Genomic DNA, 14985 nt, shown 5'->3' with positions numbered 1-14985 from the left:
TACAGCATATATGCAGTGATGTACCTCTATTTGACACTATTTGACACTACCATTTGACAGCATATATGCAGTGATGTACCTCTATTTGACACTATTTGACACTACCATTTGACAGCATATATGCAGTGATGTACCTCTATAGGCACAGGTATAGCTGTGTGGTAAGAAGATTGTTTCTCAACCACATGGTTCTGGATTCAGTCCTACTGTGTGGCACCTTGAGCAAGTGTCTTGTACTATAGACTCAAGCCAACCAAAGCCTTGTGAGTGGATTTAGTAGGCAGAAATTGAAAGAAGCCCATTGTATATATATGTACTACACATCTGTGTATGTGTGTGTCTTTGTGTCCGTGTTTGTCCCCCACTACTATTTGACAACCAGTGTTGGTGTGTTTATATCCCCATAACTTAGTGGTTCAGCAAAAGATACCAATAGAGTACATGCAGGCTTAAGAAAATAAAGTACTGGAGTCAATTCATTCAACTAAAAAAAATTCTTCAAGGTGGTGCCCCAGCCTGGTCACAGTCTAATGACTGAAACAAGTAAAACATAAAAGAGAGTAGCATATCTATTTACCAGTTTTAAATTATGGTGCAACCTGAAGATTTGAGAGATTTTATGCAGCATATTATATAATCTTATTGATAATAAAAAGAGTACAATATGATTTGTAATAAGTAGAGATGGACCATATTTCAACAGTAAGACTGTCTTCCTCAGAGACAAAGTAGGCATATTTTTTATTGCAGTTGCTCTGGATGGATCCAGTTTCTGTCCATTTTTATCTCTTATCTGGCCCAAGTGTTTATGTTTTTTTCCGAAAGAACTTGCATTTTTCTTCACTTAACCTAAAACCGTATTCTCTTATCTTTTCCAATACCCTTTTTACATGTTCTACATGTTGTTTATGTGATTCGCTTTTTATTAGAATATTGTCTAAATAAGCGATAGCAAAATCACTATCCACCACCATTGTATCCATTACTCGTTGAAATATCGAAAAGGCCACTCTGACAGCAAAGGGAAGTCGCTTAAATTTAAATAATCCATGCTGTGTATTAATAGCTCATAAGTTTGAACATTCTTCTACTTGGATTTGTAAATATGCTTCTGAGAGGTCTCATTTTGAGAAGAATTTCTTTCCATTTAATTTTGCGAACACTTCTTCAGGACTCAGCAATGCGTAGTTAGATGAGATTAAGCAATTGTTTAACTCTTTTGAAAAATCTGCACAAACTCTTAATATATCATTTTTCTTTTGTACATAGACTGTAGGTGCTGCCCAGTCTGACTAGTCTGTCTTCTCAATTATTCCTAGGCTTTAAAGTTCCTTATGTACCTGTTCTAATGCCACAAACGGGACATGTTTTGGCTTAAATACAGGTGTTGCCTTTCGTTTTATTACAATTTTTGCCTTCTTTTTGTGCAGCAGCCCAGTTCATACAAGAAAACATCTGGAAATAAATGTTTTATTTTTTGTTTCAATCCCTCAGCCACATTCAAACCGTCAAATGAACCGGCTATATTCTCACACAAAACACTTATGAGAATCTTCCACAATTTGCACAGTTCCATCCAATCTGTGCCAGATAGATTTACTGAATTTTTTAACACATATTTTTGCTGTTTTCATTTGGTCACGAAATGTCACATTGCACACAAATTCACCTACAAAATACAATCTTTTACCCATAACATCATGTGCTACTTTGTAGATTTACTTAATTTTGGTTTACTGATATACTTCCAAGTTTTTTCATTCACAATGATAATATCACTTTCAGTATCTAACTGCATTTTTACTCTTATATTTTCAATTTTCACATTTATGAATTTCCTCTTTATCACATTACCATTTTCTTTTGACAGCATCTTGTTTATTCTTTTTTATTTGTTCCAACATTTATCATCTTGGTTTCACAGTGCACTTTTACATGTCCAATTTTTCCACAATGGAAACATTCCACTTCCTTAAGTGGGCAGTTTTTCTCAAGTGTAGACCTCTACATGCAAAATATGGGTTATTTTTCCTTATTCTTGTCCTGTTTGTACTGTATTTTCGTACACACCTGATTTCTATTCTGCCTGTTTAGCACTTGTTTCACTTGGGAGCAATTTTTATGATCAATTTTCTCTGTGTCATATCTTAAATTTATTATTCTTTCACACTCTTCTGACACTTGTTATAAAGTTACACTTTGGTTTTGTTCCAGCTTAGCAAGAATTCTTATTCTTACTTCTGCATCTTTCTCTGCAGTTAGTCCCAAAGTAAATATCAGGCATTTGAACATGTCTGGTGTTAATTCATCCAGTTTGAACTTTTCACATTCCCTGTTAACTCTATCAGCATATGTGATGTAGTCCTTCTCATTGTTTTCTAGGTTCAAACATTTCCTGCATGTATTGAACAATGAACTTTTCTCACTAAAAATTTTGCACAATATGTCTATTGTATTTTTAAACTTTATGTCAGAAGTGTTTTCAGGAGTACATAATTGCTGTAACACTCATGTGCTCCTGCTGCCAGTTTTCTTAAGAGTAAATGCGTTTCCATATTGTCGTCTCAATCTTTGCATTCTTTATTGAAGATTTGTTCATATCTTCTATAGTACGCTTCAAAAGTAACCTCTTCATCTGCTTTATCCTCAAATTCTGTTATTGAGTTTACAACATAATCTCGTGAGAACATCATTTCAGCATTTATGGATGACTTACTAATCATTAATTGCAGCATCTGTTGTTGTAATAGTAATTGTTGTTGTTCTTGCAGTTTTTGCATCTCAAGCAAACCAGCCAACAAATCATCCATAATTTTACAATTTTGTATACTGTAAAACTTGCACAAAAAACTTTTGTGAATTTGTTTAATTCTTGAGAGTTTGTTAATTCTTCATTGTCACTGTTGTAATCCAACATTGAACTGTTATGAGATCCACTCTGGTATAGCAGTATAGTTAGTAAGACACAACTATCTATGACCGACTACCCTGACTGCTCGACATCACAGTATTTGTAATGACTAGCACATATCACTTATCATGCGGGAGGGTTGTTCCATTATTACTATTAACTCCCATAATATATATATATATATATATATATATATATATATATATATAGAGAGAGAGAGAGAGAGAGAGAGAGAGAGAGACAGATAGATATACGAACATGTGTCTATGAGTCAGTAAGAATACTTGTATGCATATCTGTATGTACATATATATGTGCATGTCATGTTCCTGTATGACAGGATGTTGCTCTTACATGAGATAACCAACAAAACAATTCAGTATACTTCATGAATAGATGTAAAGAGTTTACAGAAGCCAAGCACACATATATAGACATACAATACATTCAGATACACACACACACACATGTAAAGATTGATAGATAGATAAAGAAAGAAATATATGTATGTGTATGTAAATGTATGTATATTTACATATATATATACGTACATATATATATATATAGATGCATATTTACATACATATATACATATGTATATACATATATACATACATCTATATATATATACATGTATACACATATATACATACATATATATTATATATATGCATATATATATATATATGTATATACATAGATATATGTATATACATACATATATATATATATATACATGTATATACAAATATACACATACATAAGTGCAGACACACAAACACATACACATATATATACACACACACACACACACACACATATATATATGTTCACATACACAAATATTTCAGCATACAAATGAAATGGCACACAGAGATAAATACATAAGAAAACAAATGCACGCGCAAACACACACCCATATGTACACATACAAAGACAAACAGATACACATCTATAGAAATGCATACATAAATAACATACGCATTAAATACACACACACACACACACACACACAAAAGCATTCAAACACTGTCTGACTGTCTCACAAGCACACACATACACATGCAGATGTCTATACATATGTACACACACATACATAAATTCACAAACATATGGAAACACATACCTGAATATACAGACACACACAATCACAATCTCAAATACATGTTCACAATGTGTATTCACCTTACTCTTTCTCTCTCTCACACATACACACTTTAATACACACATACATACATGCATATTCACACACATATTATCACATATACATACAGACATCAACACTCACATGCACAACATACACAAACACATATATACCCACACAAACATACAAACAAACATATGCAAATACACATTCACACAGTATGTCACTCTTTCTCACACACAGAAAGAAACACAAACACACACACACACATATATATATATATATATACACATACAATAAACTGAAACACATATACAAACACACTCACAAACTGAAAGATGCAGAAGCAAACACACATTCACATGTCTCCCTACCTCTCTCCCTCACTCTCTCCCTCTCTTTTCCACACACACACACATATGCACATATATATGTACATGCATACACAGATGCAAATGAACAAACATGCATACATACACATGTATACATAACATGCACAACAATCATAAACAGACATACACACACATTCATTTTCTCTTTCACACACACACACACAAAACTATACGCACATGTAATCATACATACATGCATACATACATATATACAGGCACAAATATACACATATATACACACATACACATCATAAGACACGGAGCAAAATACAACCAACCACACACACATTACAAACAGAAATACACCCACTCACAAATACACACACACATATATGTACACACACACATACATGTACACACACATACATGTACACACACACAGATACACATCAGAGATCAACAGAGATTTGTTTATTTATTGATTTTGTGATTATTTATTTATTTATTTATTAATTTATTTAATGTTTACTGCTTGTTTATTTTTTAAATATTTTATAATTTATTTATATTTATTTTGCTGTTCTTTCCTTCAAGATTAAACATTTAACGAACACCAAATGTTACGTTTGGTAACAGTGAGATGTTGCGAAAAGATGAAAGATGAGGTTCGGATACTTAACAGATGACAAAGTTTGATCTCGTTGTTGAAACAGTAACATGATTATTATTGAGTGGATATACAGTGGCGCCACCCAGTTAACTAGTGATTAAATGCTAATTATTTCTCGTTATTTAATCACATATGATTTAAACTATATATGAATAGAAAGAAAATTTCCAACACATTTTTAAATAATGTTACTTCAAACACTTTAACATTTTAAATTAGCTTAATGCAATTATTAGCAGTATCAATAAAGCCACAAAAATGAGTGTCACTTATTTAAAACATTTCAAGCGTATAATTTCTTTTCCAACAAAACAGAATGTATAAATTAAATAAGAATGAGAACAAAATCATCCAACACTAATATTTGGTCAGGTTCTTTGGAATTTTCTTAAATTAGAACAACATCTATGAAGCAATGATTCCAAAAGTTTGCTGTTCACCTTATTGGTAATGCCTTCCTATTTCTCGGTCATATCTTTTGTCTTATATTTGGACTGCTGCCAAGCTGCAGCACCAAATTGAAAGGTCTAGTATTAACATTTCGGTTTAAAAGACATGTATTTATTCTATCAGTCTCTTTTGATGAAGTGCTAAGTTATGACATCATAAACAAATCAACACTGCTTGTGAAGCAGTGATAGGGAATAAATATAGATACACACACACACACATACATATAAGGCGGCGAGCTGGCGGAAACGTTAGCACGCCGGGCAAAATGCTTGGCGGTATTTCGTCTGCTGCTACGTTCTGAGTTCAAATTCCGCCGAGGTCGACTTTGCCTTTCATGCTTTCGGGGTCGATTAAATAAGTACCAGTTACGCACTGGGGTCAATATAATCAACTTAATCCGTTTGTCTGTTTTTGTTTGTCCCCTATGTGTGTAACCCCTTGTGGGTAGTAAAGAAAGAAATAACACATACACATCATCATGATCATTTAACATCTATTTTCCATGCTGGTAAGCAGGTAAGCTGCAGAACTGCCTCATTCTCCAGTTGTCTGTTTTGGCTTGGTTTCTACAACTGGATACCCTTCCTAACGCTAACCATTCTAAAGTGTACTGAGTGTATTTTACATGTCACCTGTACTGGTGCCTTTTACATGTCACCAACCTTTTATGTGTCACTGGCATGGGAGCCTCTTATGTGTCTCCAGCACTGGCCACAATTACGATTTCACTTAGCTTGATGTGTCTTCTCAAGCAAAGCAAATCACCCGATGTCTGGGTCACTTCTTATTGCCTTTGTGAGACTCAACAACCAAAGATCATATTTCACCTCATGTATATTGTATATCTGTGATGGGCTTCCACACAGTTTCCATGTACCAAATTCACTCACATGGCAATGTAGTGGGAATGAACTTGAAACCATTTGATTGCAAAGCAAGCTACTTAACTATAGTATATATACATACATATATATATATATATATATATATATATATATATATATATATATATATATATATATATATATATATATATATATATATATATATATCTGTGCCTACATATAAGATATGTATGCATGTATGTATGTATGTTCTTTTCTGTATTTAATTATTTAAATTCTTCCTTTGAAGAAGGAGCTGGTTATAACAAAGATACAAAGCCCCATCGTTGGAATATAGATAATGAAAACAATGTCCCATTTTCTTTCTTTCTTTCTGTGTGTGTGTGTGTGTGTGTGTGTGTGTGTGTGTGCGTGCGTGCATGCGTGCGTGCATGCGTGCGTGCGTGTGTGTGTGTGTTGGTTCTCTTCTGTGTTTGATTATTTAAATGTTTCCTTTGGGAAAGATGCTGCTTTCTAACAAAGATTAGGATGTAGATAACATAAACAATATCACATTTTAAACTTGAGAAAATTCTTGCATATTCTTATTGTTCCACTTATTGATTGTGGAACAATGTGTGTGTGTGTCTATAAATTGTATTGTGCTAAATGTGTGTGCTGCTGTTTATACAGTGTGTATGTGAGAAGGAGAATTAACATGACATCATTGTGAATTTGAGAGAGAGAGAGAGAGAGAGGGAACAAGAGAGGGAGAGATGAAAGAATTTCCTCTACTGGTCAACTGCAAGACAAAGCCACAGGCCATATTAGGACAACTCTGAAGGGAAGTTACATGAAGAACCTTATTTATAAGAAAACGGTGTAATATTCTAAATGTTTGTGGTTGTAATCTCATCGTCATTCAATGTCTGTTCTCCCTGCTGGCATGGGTTGGATGGTTTGGCAGGAGCTGCCTGGGCTCAATAATCTGTTTTCATATGGTTTCTACAGCTGGATGCCCTTCCCTAAAGCCAGTCACTTCACAGAGTGTACTGGGTGCTTTTAACATAGCAGTGGCACAAGCACTTTTCCAGTGCCATACAGAAGCACCCATGCTGGTGCCATGGCTTGCAACATGAAAACAGAAATAAATCATTGATCTTAACTGACATTATATGACAGCCACTGGAAGATATGAATGGTCAGAATCTACACTGGAAGGCATGTTGCTTATTGGCATACACTTGCAGTCACAATACTGCTTTCAAATTTTGGTACAAGGCCAGCAAGTTCAGGGGAGGGGGTAAGTTGATTGCATCTGCTCCAGTACTCTACTGGTACTTATTTTATCGACTCTAAAAGGATGAATGGTGAAGTCAACCTTGGTGTGATGTGAACCCAGAATGTAAAGACAGAAGATAAGCTGCGAGGCATTTTGTCTGGTGCCACAACTCAGCCAGCGTGCTACCTTACTGAACCTGAAACCATGTGGCTTGGAAGCAAGCTTCTCACCACAGAGCTAGGCCAGGACCTGATGTGTGTGTATGTGTGTGTGTGAGAGAGAGAGTTCTTCAGATGTTGGGCCTCGCAGAGGCAATAAAAAGTGACCAAGACCTTTGGCGATATGCTATGCTTTAGAAGACCTGTCAAGACAAGTGAAATCATAGCGGTGCACCTGGCACCCATGCTGGTGGCACATAAAAAGCACTTACTACATTCTGTGAAGTGGTTGGTGTTGGGTAGCAAATCCAGCTGTAGAAACCATGTCAAATCAGAATGGAACCTGGTGCAGCACCCCAGCTTAAAAGTTTTCCAGCTTCTGGTCAAACCGTCCAACCGATGCCAGCATGGAAAACAGACATTAAACGATGATGATGATGATGCGTGTGTGTGTGTGTGTGTGTGTGTGTGCGTGTGTATTATTATTATTATTATTATTATTATTATTATTATTATTATTATTATTATTATTGTTATTAGGGGGTGGGTATGGAATAAACCATTTGTATTTATGACAAAAGAATAACTGCATGGGGTAGGGAAATATTTGGTCAGGGTTGTGGGTTTCCCATTAAATCAAAGAAGAATTTCTCTTCAGTTTCTTAGTCAATAGGACTCTCTTGTTGTTTGGATTCATTGAATGATGACTAAAATCATTCATGCATGAATTTAGGCTTTGTCTTAGAGAAAACATTTCTCTTATAAGAACAATGGCAGAAACAAATACATTTATATACAAACACAAGAGATAGATTTAAATATATAACAACTAAATAGTGTGTTTATTTAGATCTATATACAAATATGTAGCAGTGAGAAAACTTAGAAAACTTTTGTAGGCAGAAGTGTGGCTATGTGGTATGAAGTTTGTTTCCCAATCACATGGTTCTGGGTTCAGCCCCACTGCATGGCACTTTGGACAAGTGTCTTCTACTACAGATTCAGGCTGAATAAAAGCTTGTGAGTGAATCTGGCAGACAGAAACTGAAAGAAGCCAGTTATATATAGGTAGGTGTGTGTGTGTGTGTGTGTGTGTGTGTGTGTGTGTGTGTGTGTGTGTGTGTGTGTGTGTGTGTGTGTGTGTGTGTGTGTGTGTGTGTGCATGAGTTTGATAACAGGTGTTGGTGTGTTTACATCCCTGTAATTTAGCCGTTCAGCTACAAGAAACTGACAGAATAAGTACCAGACTTTAAAAAACGTAAAATACATAATCTGATCAAGCCATTCAACTAAAATTCTTCAAGGTGATGCCCCAGCATGGCCGGGGCACCCAGTCCACACTATAAAGTGGAGATTTGTGTGTTGAAGCAAATTTTTTTGTGTCTAGGGAGAGTCATATTGTCTTAATGCCTTATTATCTGACACACTCACTGGTTCAATTTCCATTCATTTATTATTTATATATTTTATTTCCTACCAAAATTTTCATTGTTTTTTGCAACCTTGTCAATAGATGTTAACTCTGTCTGTTATTGGAGCTGTGTTCCTTTTGTCTGTTTGTGTGCATGTGTGCTTGTGTATGCACATATGTATGTATGTGTGTATGTGTTTGTGTATGCATGTTTGTGTGTGTGTGTGTGTGTGTGTGTGTGTGTGTGTGTGTGTGTGTATTTGTGTGTATACCTCTGTCTCCTTGTGTGTACCTGTTTGAGTGTTTCTATGCGTATATTAATTTGTATGACTATGCATGTGTGTCTCCATATGTGTCTTTGCATGTATGTGTGTGTGTGGAGTGTATGTGTGTATATGGTTATGTGTTTCCATCTCTTTTTGTGTGTGTGCTTGTCTGTCCATATTACCTATTTATCTACTTACTTATTTGTGTGTGTGTGTGTGTGTGTATATATATATAAATGACATTTTAAGATAAATATCAGTTTATATTATTACTTCCTACATTCATTTTACCATTCAGTTTGCTTGGAACTCTGCACCGAGTGGTCCAAGTACAGATGGATACTTAACCAGAATGGATCGTCATGGAACAGTGGTTAGGACATTCAGCTCACAATCATGAGGTCAAGAGTACAATTCCGGGTAGTGCATTGTCTTCTTGAGCAAGACACTTTATTTCACATTGCTCCACTCCACTCAGCTGACAAGAATGAGTTGTACCTGTAATTCAAAAGGGCCAGCCTTGTCACATTCTGTGTCATGCTGAATCTTCCTGAGAACTACGCCAAGGGTACGTGTATGTGTGTTGGAATACTCAGCCACTTCCATGCTAATTTCATGAGCAGGCTGTTCTGTTGATCAGATCAGCTGGGACCCTTGTCATTGTAACAGACAGAATGCCAGTCATAGTAGTCACCTAACACTATACTGGTAGCAGAATGTTGTATGATAATCTACTTGGATCTAATGGTACAGGATAATCTACACAAAAGTAGCAGTCATCTATTTATTTGTACACACAAGATAAGTATGCATATGTATGTATATGGGTACATACATACATATTACATGTTCAGCTTTATACCTGTAATTATCACTGCACAAGGATAGGTAACAAACTGCCTCAGAACCAATCTTGAGAAATTAGGCTTCTTAAAACCAGAAAGGAGAAAGCTCGCAGGAGTGGCTGTGTGACAAGTAGCTTGCTTCCCAAGCACATAGTTCCAGGATCAGTCTGAATGTATGGCACCTTGGGCAAGTGCCTTCTACTATAGCTTTAGGCCAACTAAAGCCTTGTGAGTGGATTTGGTAGATGGAAACTGAAAGAAGCCTGTTGTATATATATATATATATATATATATATATATATATATATATATATATATATATATATATTTATATGCATATGTTTGTGTGTCTATGTTTGTCCCCCCACTAAAGGCGGTGCTTCAGAATGGCCACAGTCAACTGACTGAAACAAGTAAAAGAATAAAAGAATGAATACAGTGTGTATGTATGTGCGTGCGTATATTCTCCAGCATACAAGTCAATATAGTACATAGTGTAAGCATTCACTATGTACTATCACCATCTTTCTAAATCCTGCTGCATTTCACATGGAATTTTTGGTCATCTGTATAAGTTGACCTAGTGTTTTGGTTGTTAATTCTGGTCTGAAATATCTGACTTGTATGCTGGAAAATACAGCATATATATATATATACATTGGTGTATATATATGTATTTGTATATATATGTATTGGTGTATTTGCAAGGTTTTTGATGTGAAATTGTGTGTTGAAACAGACGTTGTTATACTTGGGGATGGTCATATTTTGTCTTCACTATATATTTGGTCTTCACTTCAGCTTTATTGATATTGGGAATTGCTGACTTGTCGGGTGGTCAAACAGCTGCTGTCATGTGTGGGACGGATCTGTGTGTCGGCCGAGTCTGTAGTGATGATTGCACCACCACCTTCCTTCAAATCAGGTAGGCAAGGCAGTCTTCCTTTGCCTGGTGGCAAAAGAGGTTGCCTGGTGGACAAGACTGAAAGACATGAGGACGAAAACATTCCTCCTTGGTAGAGCTCTCATTGATTCCTTCAAGTTTGATTTGAAAAGGAAACTGTGAGTGGAGAGGGAAGCGCTGTCCTCGGGTGAGTTTATTGAAAGGTGGGTAAAAGTTTCAAAAATGGCAAGTGTGGATGGTACCTCTCTAAGTGTAGATCTGTGAGTCTGAGAGAAAGAATTGAAGAGGTAACTTGCTTGTGGGGTTTCAGGGAAATCTCAAACAGTGGGGTTCCTCGATTATCCCTAGAAGCCTTCATCTATCAGGAGGGTCACATCTCTATCATCCTCCACATCACTTCTTGTTTTATATGCTATGCCTATGTCCCTTCTTTTCCAGTGTTTACTGTGTATACTTTCTTCCAATTGTTTTTCAATCATTCCATTATATGTAAACCCCCACACATTATGTCTGTCTTTGTATTGTCCCCCTCATCTCTTGCCCTTGTGGTAAATAAATGAAATCATTGTTATTGTTATAATTAATAAGGCAACAAGATGGCAGAATCGTTAGCACAGCAGGCGAAATGCTTAGTGGTATTTTGTCTGTTCTGAGTTCAAATTCCACCAAGATTGACCTTGCCTTTCATCCTTTTAGGGTCAATAAAATAAGTACCAGTTACGCACTGGGATTGATGTAATTGACTTAATCCCTTCCCCCGAATCTGAGGCCTTGTGCTTCCAGTAGAAAGAATTATTATTATTATTATTATTATTATTATTATTATTATTATTATTATGATTATTATTATCATTATTATTATTTTTATTATGATTATTATTAAGGTGGTGAGCTGGCAGGATTGTTAGCATGCTGGATGAAATGCTTACTGGTATTTTGCCTGTCACTACATTCTGAATTCAAATCCTGCCAAGGTTAACTTTGCCTTTCACCCTTTCAGGATCGATAAATTAAGTACCTGTTATGCACTGGGGTTGATGTAATTGACTAGTCCCCTCCCTCAAAATTTCAGGCCTTGTGAATATAGTAGAAAGAATTATTATTATTATTATTTTAGTTTCTTTGTCAAAGCTCTTTCATCATATATATAACAGCATGTATAATTTGTTTTTAATGGCTGAACTTGAAGTAGATAAGGCTATAAATAAAAAAAAAAAACCCTTTGGATAGCAAAAGTCAAAGGCTTCCCATGAGACTCAAACTCACATCTTTTATGAACGTAACTGATCTTCTACCACTGGACCAAAACAGTCTGCAGAGAAAATTCAGCAAAGTGGAGAAGATTTCTCAGACTTACCACCAAGAAGGAAATTGGTGAGGCACGATGATGGTCGACTGTTCACATCAACTGGAGTGATACGGTGACAACTGGTACAGTGATGTAACTCTGTCGAGGGGAGAGAGTAGATAAAATGGATTCGTTAGTAAATAATTAATGTAAAAGAAATGGAGTTTAGCTTTGGCAATAATTAAAAACACACACATACATATAGGCACAGGCATGGCTGTGTGCTAAGAAGCTTGCTTCCCAACCACATGGTTCCAGGTTCAGTCCACTGTGTGCCACCTTGGGCAAGTGCCTTTAATATAGCCTTGGGCTAACCAAAGCTTTGTGAGTGGATTTGGTAGAGGGAAACTGAAAGAAGCTCATCATACATATTTTAACACATATCTATGCGTAAGTAATTATTTTAAACCTGGGTATACACCTGGTAGTATGTTAATTAAAGCACCTTCACTGTCTTTGGCTACCTGATGTCATCCACAGCATGGATACATGTGTCAGTGGATTTACTTCAGGAATTCCTCTGTGTCCATCAAGTGTATAACAAATGTGAGAAAGAGAAATTAATAAGGAAACTCATAAATTCCATTTTCTCTTTCTTTTCTCGATCGTATTTATGTCTGTGTTTGTCTCCCACCACCACCACCACCAGTTGACAACCGGTGCTGGTGTATTTATGTCCCTGCATTTAGTGGTTTGGCAAAAGAGACAGATAGAATAAATACCAGGCCTTAGAAACAAAACTAAATACTAGGGCCAATTCATTCGACTAAGGCAATACCCCTTCAAGGCAATACCCCTTCAAAGCAATACCCCTTCAAGGCAATACCCCAGCATGGCCGCAGTCTAATGACTAAAACACGCACACACACATACATGTGCACAAGTAAAGAGGTTTCAACAAGGTTGCTGAAATCACAGCCTACAGATAAGAGAGAGGAAGGACACATTGAACAATATAGTCTTTGATCCACTATGTCTCAAAAAAAATAAAATGATGGTCATGATTGGAACACTTGTGATCATAAGTCTACTCAGTCATTTCTGACCAGGGGCTAAATAACACCATCATAATAGTGAACATACAGACATGGAACAAGAACAGTGATATACAGACATGGATCAAGAATAAGTATTAGGCTTCTAAAGAATAAGCCCTGGGGTCAATTTGTTTAACTAAAGGTAGTGCTCCAGTATGACTACAGCCAAATGAATGAAACAAGTAAAAGAATAAAAGGATATACATGTGTGTGTGTGTGTGTGTGTGTGTGTGTATAAATACACACACACACACACACTCATACATATATAGATACATACATACACACACACTCATACATATATAGATACATACATACATACACACTCATACATATATAGATACATACATACATACATATATATATATATATATATATATATATATATATATATATATATATATATATATATATATATATATATATATATATATATATATAAATACATGCATACACACATATATACATACATACATGTGTATATATACATATAGATACATACATACATATAAAGATAGATAGATACATTCTCATTGGCTATTAATGCTACGGAAAACAGTTAAATATAAGGAAAGTAAGTCTAATAGATGGAAAAAGAAAAAGATAAAAAATACAGTTTGGGCCCTTCTCCCCAAGATCAAGGCTAGAATCTCACATTTCTACTATGTTCCTGCACAAACTTTCCTATATGTTTTAACTCCCATTAAATTTTAATTTTTAATTTTATTTTATAATTTTTATTTTTATTTGTTTTTTTATATATATTTCCATTTTTCCTTTTACCTTTTCATATGAGTGTGTATGTATATGTTTGTATATATATCATATGTATATGTGGGTGTGTGTGTATATGTAGGCATATAAGTGTAAGACTGTATCCGGTGCACATGTGTGATTTTCATGTGCACATGCCCCCTTCACTTGTATGGATATGTGTATGTTTGTGTGTGTATATATATACTCTTTTACTTGTTTCAGTCATTTGGCTGTGGCCATGCTGGAGCACCGCCTTTAGTCGAAGAAACCGACCCCAGGACTTATTCTTTGTAAGTCTAGTACTTATTCTATCAGTCTCTTTTGCCGAACTGCTAAGTTACAGGGACGTAAACACACCAGCATCGGTTGTTGGGGGACAAACACAGACACACAAACACACACACACATATACATATATATATATATATATATATACGACAGGCTTCTTTCAGTTTCCATCTACCAAATCCACACACAAGGCTTTGGTCAGCCCGAGGCTAGAGTAGAAGACACTTGCCCACGGTGCCATGCAGTGGGATTGAACCCAGAACCATGTGGTTGGTAAACAAGCTACTTACCACACATCCACTCCTGCACTTATACTTCTTGGCAAGATATATATATATATATATATATACAAGGGT

At 35.6% G+C, this 14985-nt stretch overlaps 1 protein-coding gene across 1 annotated transcript in view; it reads right to left on the bottom strand.

Annotated features, from left to right (window-relative positions):
- The window catches only part of LOC106878832 (integrator complex subunit 13), a 596471-nt gene that overhangs the window by 150912 nt on the left and 430574 nt on the right, over positions 1-14985 (bottom strand). Inside the window, exon 9 of the mRNA XM_052976283.1 lies at positions 12558-12647. Coding sequence (XP_052832243.1) covers positions 12558-12647 — 90 coding nt within the window. The remainder of the gene's footprint in view (positions 1-12557; positions 12648-14985) is intronic.

The sequence above is a fragment of the Octopus bimaculoides genome, chromosome 24 (assembly GCF_001194135.2).
Source record: "Octopus bimaculoides isolate UCB-OBI-ISO-001 chromosome 24, ASM119413v2, whole genome shotgun sequence".
Lineage (NCBI taxonomy): Eukaryota > Metazoa > Mollusca > Cephalopoda > Octopoda > Octopodidae > Octopus > Octopus bimaculoides.
Note: the sequence above shows the minus strand (reverse complement) of the source record. Positions and strands in the feature narration are given on the sequence as shown.